Source organism: Lagopus leucura, unplaced genomic scaffold, assembly GCF_019238085.1.
Source record: "Lagopus leucura isolate 7727_CA_CO unplaced genomic scaffold, USGS_WTPT01 Super-Scaffold_100035, whole genome shotgun sequence".
NCBI lineage: Eukaryota > Metazoa > Chordata > Aves > Galliformes > Phasianidae > Lagopus > Lagopus leucura.
Window position 1 is genome coordinate 4,599,225 of NW_024962284.1, and position 18,562 is coordinate 4,617,786.

General features: G+C 38.0%; 1 protein-coding gene across 1 annotated transcript in view; it reads left to right on the forward strand.

Moving 5' to 3' along the window:
* The window catches only part of QSER1 (glutamine and serine rich 1), a 36,240-nt gene extending 20,505 nt beyond the window's left edge, over positions 1-15,735 (forward strand). The window contains exons 5-13 of the mRNA XM_042882645.1: positions 1,807-2,096; positions 3,646-3,762; positions 4,358-4,491; positions 6,345-6,556; positions 7,130-7,267; positions 8,389-8,486; positions 9,854-10,006; positions 10,961-11,056; positions 11,639-15,735. Of these exons, the coding sequence (XP_042738579.1) occupies positions 1,807-2,096; positions 3,646-3,762; positions 4,358-4,491; positions 6,345-6,556; positions 7,130-7,267; positions 8,389-8,486; positions 9,854-10,006; positions 10,961-11,056; positions 11,639-11,779 (1,379 nt within the window). The 3' untranslated portion in view covers positions 11,780-15,735. The remainder of the gene's footprint in view (positions 1-1,806; positions 2,097-3,645; positions 3,763-4,357; positions 4,492-6,344; positions 6,557-7,129; positions 7,268-8,388; positions 8,487-9,853; positions 10,007-10,960; positions 11,057-11,638) is intronic.
* Positions 15,736-18,562: the final 2,827 nt, after the last annotated feature.

Sequence of the window (18,562 nt, forward strand, 5' to 3'; positions counted from 1 at the left end):
ACAGACAGCAACCACCAATGACAGCATTGGTCAGTTTTCCATGTGTTTGGCTTTTCAGTTCCACTTGTATTACATCTGTGCTATATGTTACACTTCCTGCAGTCATAGCTTTTATATGATGCTGATTTGTTTTGAGGTATTTTTGACATACAGCATATTTTTGCCTAACTAGATCTTGTCAGTGAAATTCATTTTCTCTGGTAAGCAATTAAAGGCTACCCAGTTGATCACGTAACCGCACAAGCAAATGTAAGAGAAATAAGCTCTCAATTTAAGAAGCATTTTAAAAAAGAAAGCAGTGACTTTTTTTTCCACTTTGAAAGCCAAAATTTGGACAGCTCCATGGTTTGAACGTCTCTTTCTGATTATCTTAACTGCGTGTACGGCCTCTGAAGGAAGGATTTTAAAGGTTTTTTTGTTGTTGTTGTTGCATGGGTATTTGTATTTGCAAGGCTTTGTTTTACAGTGCTGTGATATCTTTATTATTGGTAAGGATGGCGTATTTATGCTAGTAGATTCTTTAAATCAAGTTCCTGTTTTGCTGTACACAAGACTTTGTACAGAATACAAGATGTTTCATAATGACTTCTTTCCCACATGCTGGCGTTCTGCAGAATTTCTAGTAACTCCTTCCTCTCTGTGTTTGCACACAAGTGTGGAAAGACAAAAATTAAAATGCAGTCATTTGTGGTTAGTATGAAGTATATATATGTGTTTATTTGCTGTTCTGAAGAATATGTAAATATACTTGGGGAACTGATAATGCTGTGTCTATTAAAGCTGTGACAGTCTTCACTGAACAAATAAAAATAACATATTTCTAATAACGGGGCGTGATGTATGCAGAAGAGAGTATTTCATGGCTTAGCAGCTTTTAGTGAATTGATGTAATGAATCTTCATGTGGTATCCAGCTTCTGTATTGACACAATAATTTGATATTTTACTTTTATTATTTTTTATCAAAATGTTGCTTTCTTTTCTGTTTGTTTTCAACAAGTCAACATCTAACAGTGATTGCAAAATAACCGTAAAATGGCCTTCTTAAATTTGAAGGCAGTTTTCTTAGTGAAATTAGTAATTACCCTGTGGCTTATTTAACTTGATTTCTTTTTGATTAGCAAATAAATGTTGAATCTAATGTGTATAGAAGAGTACTAAGTAATACCTAACAGTGTCCTAATTTTTTTCAGGTGGGAGTGATCATTTTGAAGGGTGGGAGTTTCCTTTGGCACTGAGATGTAGAGAAGAATTTATTTCTCTCTATTTTCTTTCTGTCAGTTCTCAGTACTGCTGTTAACACTAACAGGTTGTCAGGGTATTACCCAAACTGCAACCTGAAACTTCCAGTTACATTAGTACAAGATATAATTGATGAATGTTCAAAAGCTACAGGGCAAATGTTCTCATAGTTCATGTGTATTTCTCTCTCCTTAATCCAGTTTAAAAAGTCCTTACCTACCAGCAGACTGGAAGCACCATTCAGTGTTGTAAGTTTTGTCACACAGAGCACAGCAGTGTTTTTGTTGGATCTGCCTGTAGCTGTAAAGTTCTTTCCCGAGGCATTCTTTGTTGTTATTCCTAGATGCTGATAGATTTGAGTTGAATACAATCAGGGGTGTATTAGCTACAACATTGTAATTTTGGTAATGGCTGAGTTGTGACCAAGTAAACGATCGTATTCAGCTCTTTGCACAGGTGTGTTGCTTAGAATGTATGCTTTTGATATGTGTTGTAACAGAGAAAAGCAATCTAGTTCCCATCCACATTGCTAATTCTTGATAACTTATTTATTTATTTGCTTCAGAAGCTGAAAAAGTGCCAGTCGTTTCTGCTGCCTCCACTGCTGCCACAATAAAGCAGGAATTGCCACAGATGACATCTCCTGTAGTCAGTGTGCAGGAGAAAATGAGCTCAGCCGACTCCTTAAAAGCAGCTCAACAGGATGCTGGGACTTGTGACCAGTTAGCAAAAATCCAGGCGACTGTTGCAATAGAAGGAGGTACTGAGGAGGAGAACACGGACAGTGGAGGAGAGGGCATGTACAGAGAGCGTGATGAATTTGTAGTGAAGATTGAAGATATAGAGACACTAAAGGTAATGTGAATATTTCCTGTGAGCATGGGGAAGAAAACAACCGAAATAAAACACCAGAAGATGGTTGGACTGGATGATCTCTTAGGTCTTTTCCAACCTTGGTGATTCTATGATTCTAAGACCGCCGTATTAACTTAGCTCCAATAAACTGCTGAAAGGGGGAAGGCTACAGATTGGTGTTCTGCTCTGTTTGCTGCCAAGTTACCTTAAGGGTAACTTTCTAGCATGGGTTATGAATATATTTTGAATGTATGTGGCCCATTTTATCCATAATAATGCAAATCTCTGTCTAATAGAAGTTACTTCTATTAAAACTTGAAGTTACTTTTTTATTTTTTAATGTAACAAAAATTTTCCATAGGCTATTGAGAGGCTTTTTTTATTAAGATTGCATTGGGCTCTCAGGGCCAAGGTGCTGAAAAAATAATGCTGTTTTGTGGGCACTCTTGGAGTCGTTTTTTTCCTTTCTTGGGAGAGGTTCAGGTTTAATGGCTCTGTAGGTCTCAGTGGTTCCATTGAAATGGCTTCCACAAGCAACCAGTACAGCTTTCACAGGAGCTTATAGGAGAGTTCCTTATTGCCTTTTTATTTCTTACTGTCATTCCATTTCCATTCTAGTGGGTGCTTACCTTTTCTTTTGATCTTGTCATAGCCTGCAATTCTCAAATCAGTGCATGCTGGTATTTTTTATTACTTATCTGTGTTTATCCTCTCAAGCTAAAGTTTTACATTAATTGGTGTAGCATTATCAAGTTAGTGTCACCAGCTTTAAAAGAAAACGTTCTCTTGTCATTTATAAAGCAGTTCAGGTTTGGTGGATTTTTTTCTTCTTGTTATTTAGATGGTCCTTGGAAAGTGCTTCTATACTTGATTGTGTGTTTTCCAAAAAGAGTTTTTGAGTTAGTAATTTACGAATTCTCACTAGAGGTAATAATTTCAAACCTGCTTTCAACTGAATTTGTTTCTTTTTTAATTATTTGAATAAGAAAAGTCTTCCAAAGTCAATTCGGGATTAAAGTTGAGCTGATTAGTTCAGTTCACTCATTTGTACTGAATGCTGCTTTTTCATGTTACCATGAGAATCACACTGTAATATCATAGAGACTGCAGACTTCTGCTATGGAATTTCTAGGGACCATGGAAACTTTTCTTGCTGCTTGTTGTGATTTTTGAATTTTTGTTAGGAAAGTATTTAATAGAGCCAACGGGCACCAAATTTTAAGGAAGTGTCATGTTTTAAAAACTGCAGTTTTGTGACTCAGTTGCAGGATCTGCTCGTTCTGACACTGAGCATAGGCAGAGCTGTTTGGCACAGCTTCATCCTCTGAAGGTGAAGTCTGTAGACCATTATGCTTACTGTAGTACATGGCATGCTATCTCAATAAAAACGGCATGTAATAAGCAGTTGGAATCTGAATTACCTCTATTTCCATTTTATCCCCGGATAACTTGCTCAAAAGAATAAAGACAACCCAACCAACAGTGCACAAACACACACATGAGATAAGAACAAGTATTGTTATTAGCAAATAATTTTCTGTTCTTACAGCTTGCTTTGCAAACAGGAAAGGAGCCTCCAGCTATTTGGAAAGTACAGAAGGCCTTACTGCAAAAGTTTGTTCCTGAAGTGCGGGATGGACAGAGAGAGTTTGCTGCTACCAACAGTGTGAGTCTCAATGTTCCTTGGGAAGACTCTCGGCAACTAAATTCCTTGATGAAAGACTAGAAAGCAAAATAACGAGCAGTTCTGACACAACATCCTTAAAAGCATCCTTACAAAAAAAAAGAAAGCTTTCTTCCTACTCTAAAATTATTTCAAAATATATCAATGGGTAGATTTGTACAGATTCTTGGCTTTGGGGCATGGATTCTTTGTTATGGTTGACTCGGGGTGACGGAACAATTTTTCACAACTGGAATAAAGTGAGTGGAGGCAGGCTTGTGAACCAGCTGCTTTCTGTGGGAAGGATACATGTAGAGTAGAATTTCAACCAGTAACCCTTTGGCAGCAGGTAATCCTGATAGCAGTAGACCTGTGGTTTATCAAATAGAGGGACAAAAACAAAACCCAAAGTACCTCTGGCCTCATTTTCTCATTATAAGCATTATTTGAAATATTGAATAATTCCTGTTCCTCAACTGCTGGGAGATGGCTCATCACTGTATGTGAACTGATTATTATTTAACATTGTTCTTACTGTTTAATTATTAAACTAAATCTGTTTAACAGAAGCACTTGAATGTTACTTTTTTTTTCCTAGTATCTTGGCTATTTCGGGGACGCAAAAACAAAATACAAACGAGTGTATGTGAAGTTCATTGAGAATGCAAACAAAAAGGAATATGTTAGAGTGTGTTCGAGAAAGCCACGAAGCAAGCCTGTGCAGTCTGCAAGGTATTTTATTTCAGCTTGCTTTTTATTGTCATATTGTTTTTGTATTAGGAACCTGTTTTAATAAAGAAGGCTTACAACTCAGTGCTATTTTAATTCATCTTTGAGTGGAAGCTGGAAACTGTATTTTGTTTTAAGAAACGAGGTATAAATTGCTGTTGTATCCAGACTTCCTTACCTGGAAACCGTGGATCCTAATAATCATGAATTTCAGAGGTATTACAGCTCTGTATGCTGTGAGCTTTTGTGTTCTTTTGTACTGATGCTCAGCATGTGCCTAATAGAAGCCTACAGGCATAATGATTTTATTATTATTATTATTATTATTATTATTGCCATTTTCTCCTATCTTGTTGATTCTGCAAGTTAGATATGCTTTATAGATTGCTTTAGTCACCAACCTGACCCAGTACACTGTAAGTATGCTTGCAAAGGCCTTTGCTGCTGCGTTTTGTGTTGGCTGTACTTTCGCAAAAGATTATGGAATCTGCATTATGCAGCCTTTTCTGTGCTTAGTTCATTTCATCTTCCCACAGCTTCAGATGCTATCTGAGGCTTTTCCCTCTCTGTGGCTTTTCAAATTTAATGTAGGGCTTTTTTTTTTATCAGATGTTAATAAACAGTAATGAAAAAAAAATAGCATTGTTCTGTCAGGCAGTCCCTGGGTTTGTAAGTCCAGTTCTCTTCTCTCAAAGAAGGCAGCTCCATCAAATAACTGATTTTATTAAATAATCACAGTCTACTTAAAACTGCAGGGATTTGGGTACCTTTTTTTTCCTCTTGGAATACAGGAAACTGTTCCAGGACCTGCTTGTCCAGCGCCCTGACACAATATTGTCTTTTAGTCAAAATACCAGGAATAGCTTGTACCCATATTTTCTCTTTCCAGTACAGTTTTTTGACTCTTATTTCTGCTTTTCCCTGATGTTGTTGCTGCACTGATATATTTTGGGAGAGCCATCAGATTCCATTTTAGTATCACTAAGCTGGATTAAAGCCCTTTCACATTCCTCTTCTAAGGCAGGCTTTCCATTTCTCAAATCATCCCGCTGTCATCTATTGCTGATACCCATTTCAGTTGGAAGTCTTCCTTTCTGTCAGATGTCTGGAATTCACAAGATTCCAGAAGATATCAGCAGTGTTAATAGTACATTTCACTGCTTTCTCATTTGAATGAGAAATTGCTTGGCACTTCCCAGACCTGTATTCATCCCATATTCTCAAAGCTGTATTGCATTGGTACTTAGCAACTGACTATATCACACAGTTTTCTTCTGTTGTTTCCAGATGATGAGTTCTCAGATTATGATAAATTTCTACTGGTCCTAAAATACAAACTTTCCTGATTGTTTTCCTGTTTTGGTTGCTAGGAATTGAAAGGGGAGGAGTTGTCTTCTTCCTCCTTGTGGTCCTACCTGGTGCTTCTACTGGAAGTACCATCCTTGTATTGATACAGTATTCCAAATTCACTTTGTCAGCCGAGATCATTAATTGCTATTATTTGTTCAAGTCTGTCAAGTCTGAATTTTTTTTGTTATGGTCTGTTTTAATATTAGCCCCAATATTCTGTAGCTTGTAAGTTGTACAGATACTGGGCAATTTGAACTTGCTGTGCTTGTCATCTAGCTATACAGTTGACACACCGTTTAGTTATAGATAATTGAGAGTAATTATTGAGCATCATATTAAAAAAATGTGGCATTATAGTGCATGTGTCCTAGTTACATGTGACAGCAAAATAAGTGTATATAATCCACAGGGAATATCTCATGGTTAAACAAGCCAGCAGCTCTTCCCTTAAATTGCAGGCTAGTGTGGTAACTGTTTCAATAAAGATGTCCTTCATACTGTTGCAGGACTATTCATTGCAAACCCAGTAGCAGCAACAACAAAGCACCTGATCCACCGCCCCCAAAACCAGCAGCAACGAAGGTCTCTTCTGTGAAACCCAAAGCTAAGCAGCCAAAAGTAAAGGCTGAACCACCTCCAAAGAAAAGGAAAAAGTGGAAAGAGGAATTCTCGTCTTCCCAGTCTGATTCTTCACCTGAGGCCCAAAGTGAAGAAGATGGTGAGTGACACGCTATGGTTAGCATCTCAGCCTGTTGGAACTAACTGCAAATAGTCTTGTGGAAAAAGTCTTGCCAGTTGTTCTTAGTAGCCTCGTGGGGAAAACAAATTGATTAATAAATGAACTTGACAGTGCCGTGCAAAATGGAGTGCAACAGCTAACCTCATCTATAATTTATCAATTCAATATATTTTTACTACTTCAACGCCAAGCCTGAAGTAACTCGATGAAGTTCTTTGTTATCCCTTTCCTATAAGGCTTTCATCTACAATAATGGAAAAATAAATGTCTACATCTTCTAAAACACAATCGTGTGAATACAGATAGGTGAAATTGTTCATACAGCAACTGCAACAACAGCAGTGTACTGTTGGTACCTAATTTGTTGTTTGTACCTGTTTCGTTGTGTGCTTAGTTTCGCTGTAATTTCAGATTGCAATGACAAGTACCTCTTGTGATACCAGTAGGGGTCACTTATGTTTTATGAGAGAGAGCCTCCAGTTTTCAAGAAAGCACAAAATATTTGTGGAATACTTAGGAAAGAAAATTCACCCTATTCCCATTAATTTTCAGAGCTTGTACCTCCGCCTCCATTTGTGACTCGCTTTCTGAACACAAGAGCTATGAAAGAGACCTTTAAGAGCTATATGGAGTTGCTTGTTAGCATTGCCTTGGATCCAGACACAATGCAAGCCTTGGAAAAGAGCAATGGTACAGTATGTTTAAAATCTGTGTGATTTTGTTAGATTTTTGCGTTTGGGTGTTTTGTATTTGTTTCTCTGTTTTGTTGTCCTATTTACTTAACATTTGTGATATATTTACTGCTTGTGTAATGACACAAATTCAGATTAGGGTAGGTGCACACACATACATAAATGTATCTGTCAGCACTGTCTATTTGAGGAATCAAAGTAACTCAGAAATGCTGTTTGTCAGGTTTGACTTGTCAGATCTGAGCTCTTTTTTTATTGTCTTTTAAAATCCTGAAAACATTTATTTCAAATTACAGTGTTTCAGGTATGTGCTTTTTCTTGTAGATAAATTGCCATATAACTGGGTAGTTTTGAGTCTTTCTGACATTAAAAATTCTGGCTTTCGTGCTTCAAAACTTTGAAATTCAGGTCGAGGACAGTTGTATTCTATTTTCCCATGAGGGAGGAAACTTCTGATGGACTTATTACTGTGGTGGATTCCAGAAGACAAAATTCAAAATTATTCTATTCCTCAAAAATGAGCAAAACACTCATGTGGAGTTAAAGGTTCCAAAAAAACAGTCATTTCGCCTGCTGAGTTGCAGTTGCTGTTTTCCACTATATTAAGTTCACCTGTATTTAAATGAACCTATTTTCTAGACAGTTCTTTCCCATTTTGCTCTGGTTGTGCCTCAGTGTACTTACGACCTCAAGGATCTACATACCCTGTTTGTTATGTCAGTAGTCCCACTAAAAGCAAAGACTTGGTCTTTATAAACAAGAGTCCCCTTATATCAGAGAATGTCAAAAACATGCATTCTGTTTTCATAAAACTGCCAATTTTATTGTTTAGAAAATGGCTTAAGATTATATTGCTCTCTCTTGACTTTTTCCATTTAGCAAAGGAAAGTTGGAGAAGGATCTGAACAGCAGCCAGCAGTTAACCTGCGTGGTACCTACACCACTGTCTGACTTTGGGGGGAAGAAACCTCAGACTTGTAAAGTCTGTGTATGAACAAATTGCATTATTATTGAGTTCTTCTACCTACTGACTTAAAAAGTAGAATAGATTGGATAGGTGTTGTCTCATTACTGTGTGTCTCTTAATAACCACGTGTTACTTTTTAAACTGTCATTTAGATGAGCTACTTTTGCCTCACATGAGAAAAATTGATGGCATGCTGAATGACAATAGGAAAAGGCTGCTTTCCAAATTGCGCCTGGATAATACTTTCAAGGTATTCTCTTTGAATTCTAAGCTTTTCACAGTAATGCTATAAGCCAGTCATTGAATGCATACCATGCAGGCACAACTAAAAACCCAGAAGGCAAATTTGTAACAGAAGTGAGTAAGGATTTGAAAGAGAGATGCTATAAATGCAGTGCTTGTGTGTGACATTTGGAGAACATTTCTGATCGAGGTGTTTATACCACTAAGGTGAAGTTCTGGATTTGCTCACCATGCTTTCTCATTCATTTTCAAACTCTTCTTCTAAGCTTCTCAAGTTTGCCAAAAGAAAGTCTGTCTGCTGTCCTTCTAGATCGGCCGGTTAAGTGATTTTATTACTTAAAAATCCTAATACAGTTGTACCCTAATTAGCTGTACTGTGGAGCAGATGTCTGGACGTGTGAAAGAAAAAGTGATCAGAGTAGCTTGAAGCCCAGACAGAATGATCAAAGAACAGCTCATTTGTGAACTGTTGGACACACGGGGAAGGGCTGCATGTTTTCAGAACATAACACAGAGCCTCAGAGAGGCAGGATATATTTGCCCTCCATTTTTGCTTTTTGTTTGTGGTAAAAATTCTGTAATGTTTCTGTTAGTAAAATGCTTCTTAGCTGATGTGTTTAGACTTGTCTGTGCAGAGAAAGAAGATAGGCCAGTTAAAGTAGGCTATTTCTAGGATTCTAGTTACATTCCCAACGCATGCAAAATGAGAAGTTGCTTATTATGTTTTTCCTCAGTTTAAGGGAAAATAATAATAGTGCCTTCTATAATGCTGGCATATAATTAACACTTCTTTTTCGGTTGGAGTTCATAACATGGAGTTCATGTGATAGCATTGCTGTGTGTTCTCTTAGAGGCATCCTATCAACCGTATCTCTAAAGTTAGCTTCAACCTAAATTTCACAATAGCAGCTCGGGAAGTTGATGGAGTTGTGGGTCTAAGCTAAGGAATCTGCTTGTGATGTAAACTGCAAGATAAAAAGCCCTTTATGTTTGTCTTCTGTTATGAAAGTACCAGCTTGTACCTGAGTTAATATTCTATCCAAAAAATGAAAGTTAATGAAACAATAATGCTTGCCAACATGTTTGTATTGGTGAGGAAAATGTTTGATATTCCTGTAAGATTCAGGTTAATCTGACAAGGATTAAGCCTGCTTGTATTTCAGCTGAATGAGGCAAAAATAAGTGAAAAATGTCATTATCTTGAGTATCGCTCAGTTGGAATATGCACTAATAAGCACGGATAAAACGATTGTTTTTCCACTGCATACAGTTGATGCTGTGTTACTGAACAAATCGGACACTGAAGTTGGCAGTCAGTGGGTGCCCATTCTTGAATTTTTCACAATCCTTTTTCTTTATGTGCTCTCTTTAAAGAGCGCTTTGGAAATCTTTCCTGAACTCACAGTGATCACTCGGGATTCTAAGGCAAAAAGCGGTGGAGCATCTGTGTCTAAGATCAAAATGAATGGTAAAGCTTACAACAAGAAAACACTGAGGGCCTCTAAATCAACCACTAAATTAGCACAGGTGAGTGTTCAAAGGGTTTGCTGCTGCCACCATCTGACCTGGAATGTGATAACCGTGTGGCTGTGTAAAAACACTGTTTTGTGTATTGGGCTTTTTTACATAAAATCTTTGTTGAACGAAATGCTTTCTCTGTTAAAAAAACAAACAAACAAAACAAAACAAAGGTTATATTCCAGTGGTTATTATATTCCAAAGTTATAGTCCATAAAATATAATCAAACATTTCAGAAGGATTCCCCTACTTGAATTCTTGAACTGCAGTGTGTTGTTTGCATGTCTTTTCTATATTTAGACCCAAATGCTCTTATCCTGCATATTTATACATTTATACATTTTACACATTTATACATTTATCCTGTGTACTTATACAGGAAGTATAATATAATATATAATAATATATACAGGCAGTAACTGGTCTGTGTAGTTGGACCGGAAGGGAGAAGCTTGAGATTACGCTTTGTTTCTGTAGCATTCCTGGAGAGACCCTATAATTGGGTTTTGCTAAGTACCGGCCCATTCCTGACTCACAGGGGCAACAGGTGGCTGAATAAATCACATCCAGTAGAGCTGATCTGTACTTACCTAAAGCACAGTCTGTATGCTTTTGTGCAATGCAGCTGTTTTGATAGGAAGTAGTTAACCTTCCTGTAGTAGTTGTCAAAGTGGTGTCCTACTAGTCCTGGACTTCAGCCGCAGTGCATTGGAAGCACTGAAAGCATTCTCAAAGCTGGTTTTAATAAAATGATTTTGTAGGGAACGTGGAGACACGAGATAATGAGAATGACATAGTATAAATTGCAGCGTACCAGAATATGTCACAGCAAGTATTTGAATGAAGTGTTCCATTTCTGAACTGTTGATAAAAATTACTTACAGAATGACGTGCCTGTCATGTCTCTGTCTTGAGACATAACGTGAATTTACCTGAAAAAAAAACAACCTTTGTTTTTGCAGGAGTTTACGGTAGATCCAGAAAAAATACAGCTGTATTCTTTGTATCACTCACTCCATCATTACAAATATCATATATATCTGACGTGTAAAGAGGAGGTAAGTATTGCTGTTTTTCGGAGATATTTTTACAATTGTTTGGGAAGTCGAGGTACAGAGGCACTGTTGTACTCTTGATAAGTGAGGATAGATTGCCATAGGGAAATAATTAAATCCACAAACAGCAGGGTATGGCGAGTGCATGTGCTGCCCCTGAAGGGCACTGCTGCTCATGACGAGGCTGATGAGGTGAGGCTGAAGAAGTTTGTGTGGAATCGGTTTGCATCAGAGTAGATTAGCGTTCTTCACTGTTCTTCAAGCAAATTAAATTGATTTCAGTAGCTTATGTAACTGGTGAGATCTAGGAGCTACTCTTGTCTTCTAATGCCCACTCCAGTCTATTCTTCTGCAAATTCTTGATTGAAATGTTCCAGGTAGCAGAACCACAGGAGTTGAGGTCTGGCTCAGCACTTAATAGAACAGTCTGAGGAGGGTTTTTCTTTGTTTTTAAAGCATAAAGGTTTTCTTCTGAAAAAGGGTTGTATTTATTTACAGAGTGTTACATAAAAACAAAAAACCTGACAGACTGGCAGTCTCATATGTTTATATGTGTACGCATTTCTCTCTTTCTCCTCAAAATAGATTTCTTCTGTTCAGAAGAAAAGTGCAGATCTAGGACAGGAAGAGATTGTGCAGCTGTGCATGAAAAATATGAAATGGGTGGAGGATCTTTTTGAAAAGTTTGGTGAACTTTTGAATCGTGTGCAGCAGAAATGCTCATAACAGAAATGTATTCCAAATCTCACATTTTTCTTCGGCACTAATCTGATGGAACAGAAAGCTCAGAGAGGCTCTGATTTCTTTTACAAAGCCAGCCTGCGTTCTTGTTCATAGGCAGTTGTATTTCTCTTTATGGAACTTTGTGCCTTGGCTCTTGCTAAGGAAAAGTGATGCTGCCAAGGAAATCAGCCCTTTGGAGATGGAACTGAACGTAAACCTAACCACATTTTTAACCTGGAGAATTATTTTTTTTCTTTTTTGTGAACTATCGGATAACTTAGTTTTATTTTCAGAAATGTTTTTGACAAATGATAACGCATGCACTACATATTCTTTTTTTCTTTATTGCTAAAAAGATATCAACACTTAAAATACGACAGATTTTTCCATCTCTGACTAAGCAACTGAAAAGTCAGCATTGGGGTACATGTGTCTGGCTACCAACCTGAGCTTTGTACATCTTGTGAGCAGAGCCGGAGCGCCATCAGTTTCTGTGAACATGTGTTGCCATCATCAAACCCAGAAATGTCATTATGCTTTATGGACTCCTTTTACTATTGTCATGTTCAGGAGACTGAACGTGGAGTTGGTGCAATCCTATGACTGCTTTTTTTGTGTGTCAAATTATATTGTAATGAAAGACAATGACCTTAACTATTTTCCCCATTTTGAAGAAAAAAAATATTTTCCTTTATACAGCGTTTTTTGTTTTTTTTTTTTTCTTTTGGAAAAAAAAATTCAATTGTACATTTTATCTCACTAATAGTTGTATTTTTCACAGAGAAAATATTGTGGTTAAAATTGTTTCATGTATCTTTGTAATACTTTCCATTGTTTCCAGTAAATCCTATTCATTTATGTTGATTTCGTATTGTAAACTATGTATCTCGAGGTAACCCTTTCGTTTATACAGGTTTGCTTCAGTGTTAACCAGAATAATGCATACTAGACTAGTTTTGCTTTAAGTGTAGTTGTGTTAGACACTGCAAGTATCTTCTGACACATGAAAATAAATTTCTTACTAAACTAGCACTTGATTAACTGAGAGTTTAAATGAGGAACTACTATATCTTGGTCAACAAAGATTGCTGACTGAATAGACTACATGCAGTGTTAAACACAGCTTACCTAGTTGTCTGTAGAACTGGCAGTTGCAGAGCTGTTCTCTCTTTGGTGCCTTTCAAGTCTTCAGACATTTTCTTGTAGCTTTTTTTGTCCCTCTGGTTTAACAGTAGTGCCACTAGTCATTCTGAGACAATGAATGTAATGGGCTGTAATCAGGAGAACATTTTCTTTAAATTTGCCAACAGAATGCCTTACTGAGTCATTCAGAACGGATATTTACTGGGGTCCTGGAAAAAAGAAAAAAAAACTCATGTTGTTCTTTTCCAGATAACATAGGAAAAAATAATTCCTTTATCTTCTAACTGCCACTTAGTGCCTTAATTTCAGCCAAGAAAGCAGGGTTCACTATTCATTGGCCAAATGAAATAATGTTCATTGCCATGTGACCTTTTTTCCTGTTGTCTGTTTTTATCCTATTTAGTTGTTAAACGTTCATTAGACTTTAGAACTATGAAGAGTTTAATGAATAGATGTAAAAATGCAATTATTTGATCTCGAGTAATCAAATAGGTTTGAATATTAAAGTATGTACAGAATTTTAGCTGATTAGTTTTAGAACTGTATAGGATGTTTACCATATTTCCAAAGCTATTTGTCTTTTAAAAGCAATAATTCTCATTTAAAACTTGTATGCAGACTACAGTGAACAGAGATGGTGTCACCTCTGCCTTTTTTAAAGCCTCGTCATAACGTGGCTGCTTTAAAAAGGGAGGTCGCTATCGAGTTACTAGATGCGTTGTGCTACTGTGATGTCTTTATAATCAAGGAGAGTGAAATGGGCTTTTATTTAGGAAGAACGTGCAGAATGTCAGAGCAGTTGTGAAGCTAATTCATTTTTTCAGAGTAAGGAAGGGTAGACATGAGCCTTGGAGGCTTGCGGTTGTTTCAGTCGCGCTGTGTTGAACGCGGCAGGAGCCAAAGCCTGTGGATAACACGTGAAGCAGAGCTGCCAACGTCAGTGGCCATCAGCTAAAAATGGGTTTGCTGTAAATACGCCAACTGGAGACGTGGTAGCTCTGTGCCTCTTGTGCCATTTAATCTATAGCATGAGTTCCCAAATTTATTTAGGGTATTCCCTTATTGGAGGGACAATGGCAGCAGCAGTTCCCGGCTGCATAGATACAGGAGAGGCATTTAATTGCACACATGGTGTTCTGTTGGCCCCTTTCGGTGAAACAACAGTTTGGGAGTTCCTGGGCTGTGTTGCTAAGGTTGGTTAGGGTGCAGACTGAGGGAACAGGAGTTGTTATCTCCTTGACTGTGAAGAACTCATTGGACTCTTTGTCTCCTTTCCCTCCCTCATATGACTGAGAGCAACCAACAGAGAAATCTTTTCGCTTTCTGAAAGATTTCTACACCACTACTTTACAGCTCTCTAGAGTTCTGAATCTAGAAGTAGCTTTAGGAAACTGGTTGTTTTCATCCAAGTCCTTAGAAACTGAAGAATAAAAAGAGATGAGAGGGTTTTGGAGCAGTTTGTCCCCATTTAATAGGAAGGTGAATTCTGGTGACGACCATCTAGATAAGTAAATAAAGATGGCCAGGATGCTCTGCAGTGCTGGAGAGGATGACCTGGCTGATTTTTGGCTGGATTGTTCCCCAGCCCAGTTAAACAAGCACTGTGCCTGTAGAGGAAAAACTTGTCTAACTGCCCCAGACTACTGCAGATGTAGCAGAGCTGCCATCTTTGTCATGGGCTACAAAAATGGTGGCTGGATTTATTAGTTTACCATTGAGGATGAATAAAAGCACGGAACTCTCAAGTGTGCAAAGGATCATAAACAAGAACAAAGTTTTGTTAGTGGGTCTGAAAAGGTTTTTTTTATACTGAAGCAAACGTAGAAAAAGTGTCAATGTACAGATAATTCTTCTTGCACAAATACTTTGTTGCGTTTTAGATAACTCTGCACCCACAGCTCCAACTTCTGTCTTCTTCTTGAAGCAACAGTGACGTCCTTATCCTTGAATGTCTAACAGTGGAAACTGAGCACTCACGTCTGCAAGAGAAGATGCACTAGGAAGGAACAGAACCCTCTTTAGACTATGAATTAGCAAAGCAGAAATTAAACTAATTGTGCGATGAAACTTTTTATTTCCACTGTCATTTCCTTTAGTATGGCATCCCTGTTTACGTTGGGTTTGTTTTGTATTGAAATACAGTATTTCTCTTAAAAGCAGGTTTTCTTTGAGATGCTACTTCCAAAGTTTTGCTAGCAAAACATCGGAGACAAAATTGGATTGAAAAACTGTGTCTGAAAATGGCTAAGGACTTCAGGATCTTCAGAGCTCTGCGACGTGTATAATATTCTTATGTTGTCTAAATGAAATACTACTTTTTAAAAAGGCAAATCTTACAGGCTGTCTTCCAAGTAAATGATTTCCGTAAGGGAAATATATTTTAAATATTATTTAAATATTTACTACTATTTAAAACGATTTTAAAACAGAAGAGCTAAAACTACGGTCACAAAATGTCGGTGTGTCATTGGTCATTTCATTGCTCACTGCTAACACAGGACGTTTGGTCTGTCACACACACGTGCATGGCAGTGTGCACGTTCTGTCATATCTTATTGTTTAAGCTACTCCTGACATGTCATTGTTAACACATGCATGTTTTCTGCATATCTCCTCTACATATGGGAAAAAAAAAACAAAAAAAAAACAAAAAAAAAGAAGCTAGGGCTAATAACAGACACTTTATATGTTCTTAGTCCAGATTTTCAGGTGGTCCGTAATACAATGTATGGAAATGTGAAAAAGGACACATTTTTGTACCATTTGTGATGTTATTAACTAAACCCATTAAAGTGAAAACACTTTTTAAACAAAAACCTCATAATTCTCAGTCGTTTCTTATTAAAATGCTGAGACTTGAAAAGTTAGTTTGTTGGGGAGAAAATGGCAATTTAGACTGTTATGATCTCAAGATGAAAAAATGCAGTTCTAGTTCTTCATTGTATAACGTGGGTAAGGAACTCTTTTTATATTTCTGAGTGCTTCGCGTTCATTTTCACAGTCTATCTGCCAGTTCTTAAACTGATGTGAGAAATGAAGATCCGGAAAAGAAATGTCTTCTGTGATTGGGTTGCTTTATTGCTATCCTGTTTTATTCGCGTTCTTTCTTTCTTACCTAGAACGCTGTCTGTGTGTACGTACAGGGAAAAATGGTGCTGGAGGGTTTTTGTCTTTCCTCCTGCCCCCTTCACTTAAAGGGAACTGCTCCAGATACTTTCCTGTGAATGTTTTTGCTGTACACAGGGGGCTGAAATCCCATATAATCTCATTGCTGGCCATAAGGTAAATGGTATGCGTTCTCTGAGCCACTTACTTGAAGGAAAAAGTGAATGTGAAGGGCTAGAATATTTTTATAATGGTCCTTTGTGTAAGAGCTGCTTCCCAAACCAATGCTTATTCTTCCACAGGTGTTTCCAGCTCAGATTATTATCAGATTAAGTCTCTGTTGACTTCTTTTTATTCTAGGTGTATTACTTGAAAACCTGTATAATTGGGAGTGTATGCCACAGCGTTTGGAGCCTGGGAGGCTCGCGATAGCAAGAGCTTTCAGTATAGTTGTGTTACTTTGCATCATCCTCCTTTCTACCTGTGGTGCCTGCTAATATGATTTCTTTGTGCATTACTTATCACATTTTTACAGCAGCAACAAAGCAAATGCTGTGATCACTGAATAAAAGCTGAAGCACCAGTGTTTGGTCATGCGGTTAGGTCACATTAGTAACTTATTCAGAGCTCTGGGGGAATGAGGATTTCACTGAGTAAAACAGCCTTGGTGGATTCTGAAACCTTCCAACTTTCTGCGGTTGGTCGGCATATCGAAATTATTATTCTTACAACTTTGGTAACAGAACAAAGAATAAGAGAATGCTTTTTATTTGCCTCACTGCAAAGTCCAACAGTTGATAAACAGCCAGAGAGATAGTTTGACTACACTGAATGGACTTTGCACAAAAGAAGCTGAAGATAAAGCTTACGCATGAGAATCCAAGTGTTGCAATTCTGGAACCAGCTGGTCAAACAAGAGGGGAAAAGAAAGAATCATTTTTTCATTCTGCTAGTTAGTGACAAGGCTCCCTGCAGGCAGTGCTTCCAGAGCTCTTTCTCATCCTAAACTTAGGAGCCTGACAAAACATGACACAGGTTTTGACTGCTGCACATTGTACAGTAACATAAAAAGTGAATTATGGATTAATGCAAAAACAAACAAACAAACACAAAACCCACAAAAAACCCAACTCATTGCTCTAGAACACAAGCCTTACACTAACTGTAAATGGTGACAGAATTGGTACATAGTTTTCTGAATAAGTTTTCTGAATAAGTGAAAATAAGTGGTCAACATCAGGAATTCACTTATGGTTGATAAATCCATCTAGAGTTCTTGCTCTTTCCTGTTTTTTTTTAATCTGCTACTGCTGTCCTGTTCAGCAGGTGCCACTGCTGGCTGCTTACTCCAAGAATACGGGCCATGAAACTTGTCCCTGCAAGTTTAAGTTACCACCATGCTGCTTCAGCTGGAAATCACCACTGCTTATTTGGCTTGAGCTCAGGTCCTCCACAACTGTGTCAATTTATGAGAACAGCTCTTGAATCACTTTGTGGATTTACCTAAACCCACATTCAGTTAAGCTAACGTATTTGGGTTTGCGCTGCAATGTTCAGTCAGGTACTTTAGCTCACCTGTGAAACAGTAACTCCCAACGGGGCAGAGCAGAGGGAACCTTCTGGCGTATCAATTACTTGTGTCTGATGGTGCTCCACTCTGCACCTTCTGGTGGATCAGGTTTCTGGAGCGCAGGTGACAGCGAATCTTTACTGTTGTGCAAGGAGCCTTTACCCACACAGTGCTGCTGGGACCATGCTACGCTGAGCACATTTAGCCATACTGCATTCAGTCTCTGCTTGTAAAAAAAGAATAAATTGCATAAATGAATGTCTCAGAAGACTTCTGCGAGAGATGAAAAGCCCGTTTAAGACAACTATCGGTATTGCTTATTGGGGAAGCAGAGGCACACTGCTGTGTCACATCGGTTACATTGCTAGAAGTTTTTGCTCCCTTACACTTCTTCAAAGTAATTCTCAAGCAGTTCTGGCTCTGCCTTTCTCTAGCCCTTCTGCATTTATAGTATCTCACAGAGTACAACGTGTTCCACTGGAGGTCAGTGTGCACCAGTGCAGGCTCAGCAGAATGCCTCCCTGCCCTTCACTTGCTATATTGTACTGCTTGACTTTGTCTGGTACCCCATTGGTATTCCAGCCCAGGAATGGAAGGATTGCACTCGTGAACAATGCACGCTTTGTCAATTCAAACAGTCAGTCATCCAGAAGCTTCTGTCTGGGGAACTTGTTTATTGTTCTAGACTCTTCAAAAATGCAAGGGTGGAATCCTTGCAGATTTCTTTGCTATAAAATATTGAAGTTTGTGTTTAGAGAGTAAATCATACTCTTATCCAAGCTGTGCAACTGAACACAGCTTCTCCGCAGTGGAGCAGATGTGGTTGGCACCGTGGTGTGAATGTTGTGGGATGGCATCGCTGTATCCCAAAGAACCTACAGCTAGGTCATCTTTTTAAATTCCAATGTAATGAGAAATTGAAACTAAGAGTGAATTTGTGAATAACCTGCTCTGCAACCTGATGGAGA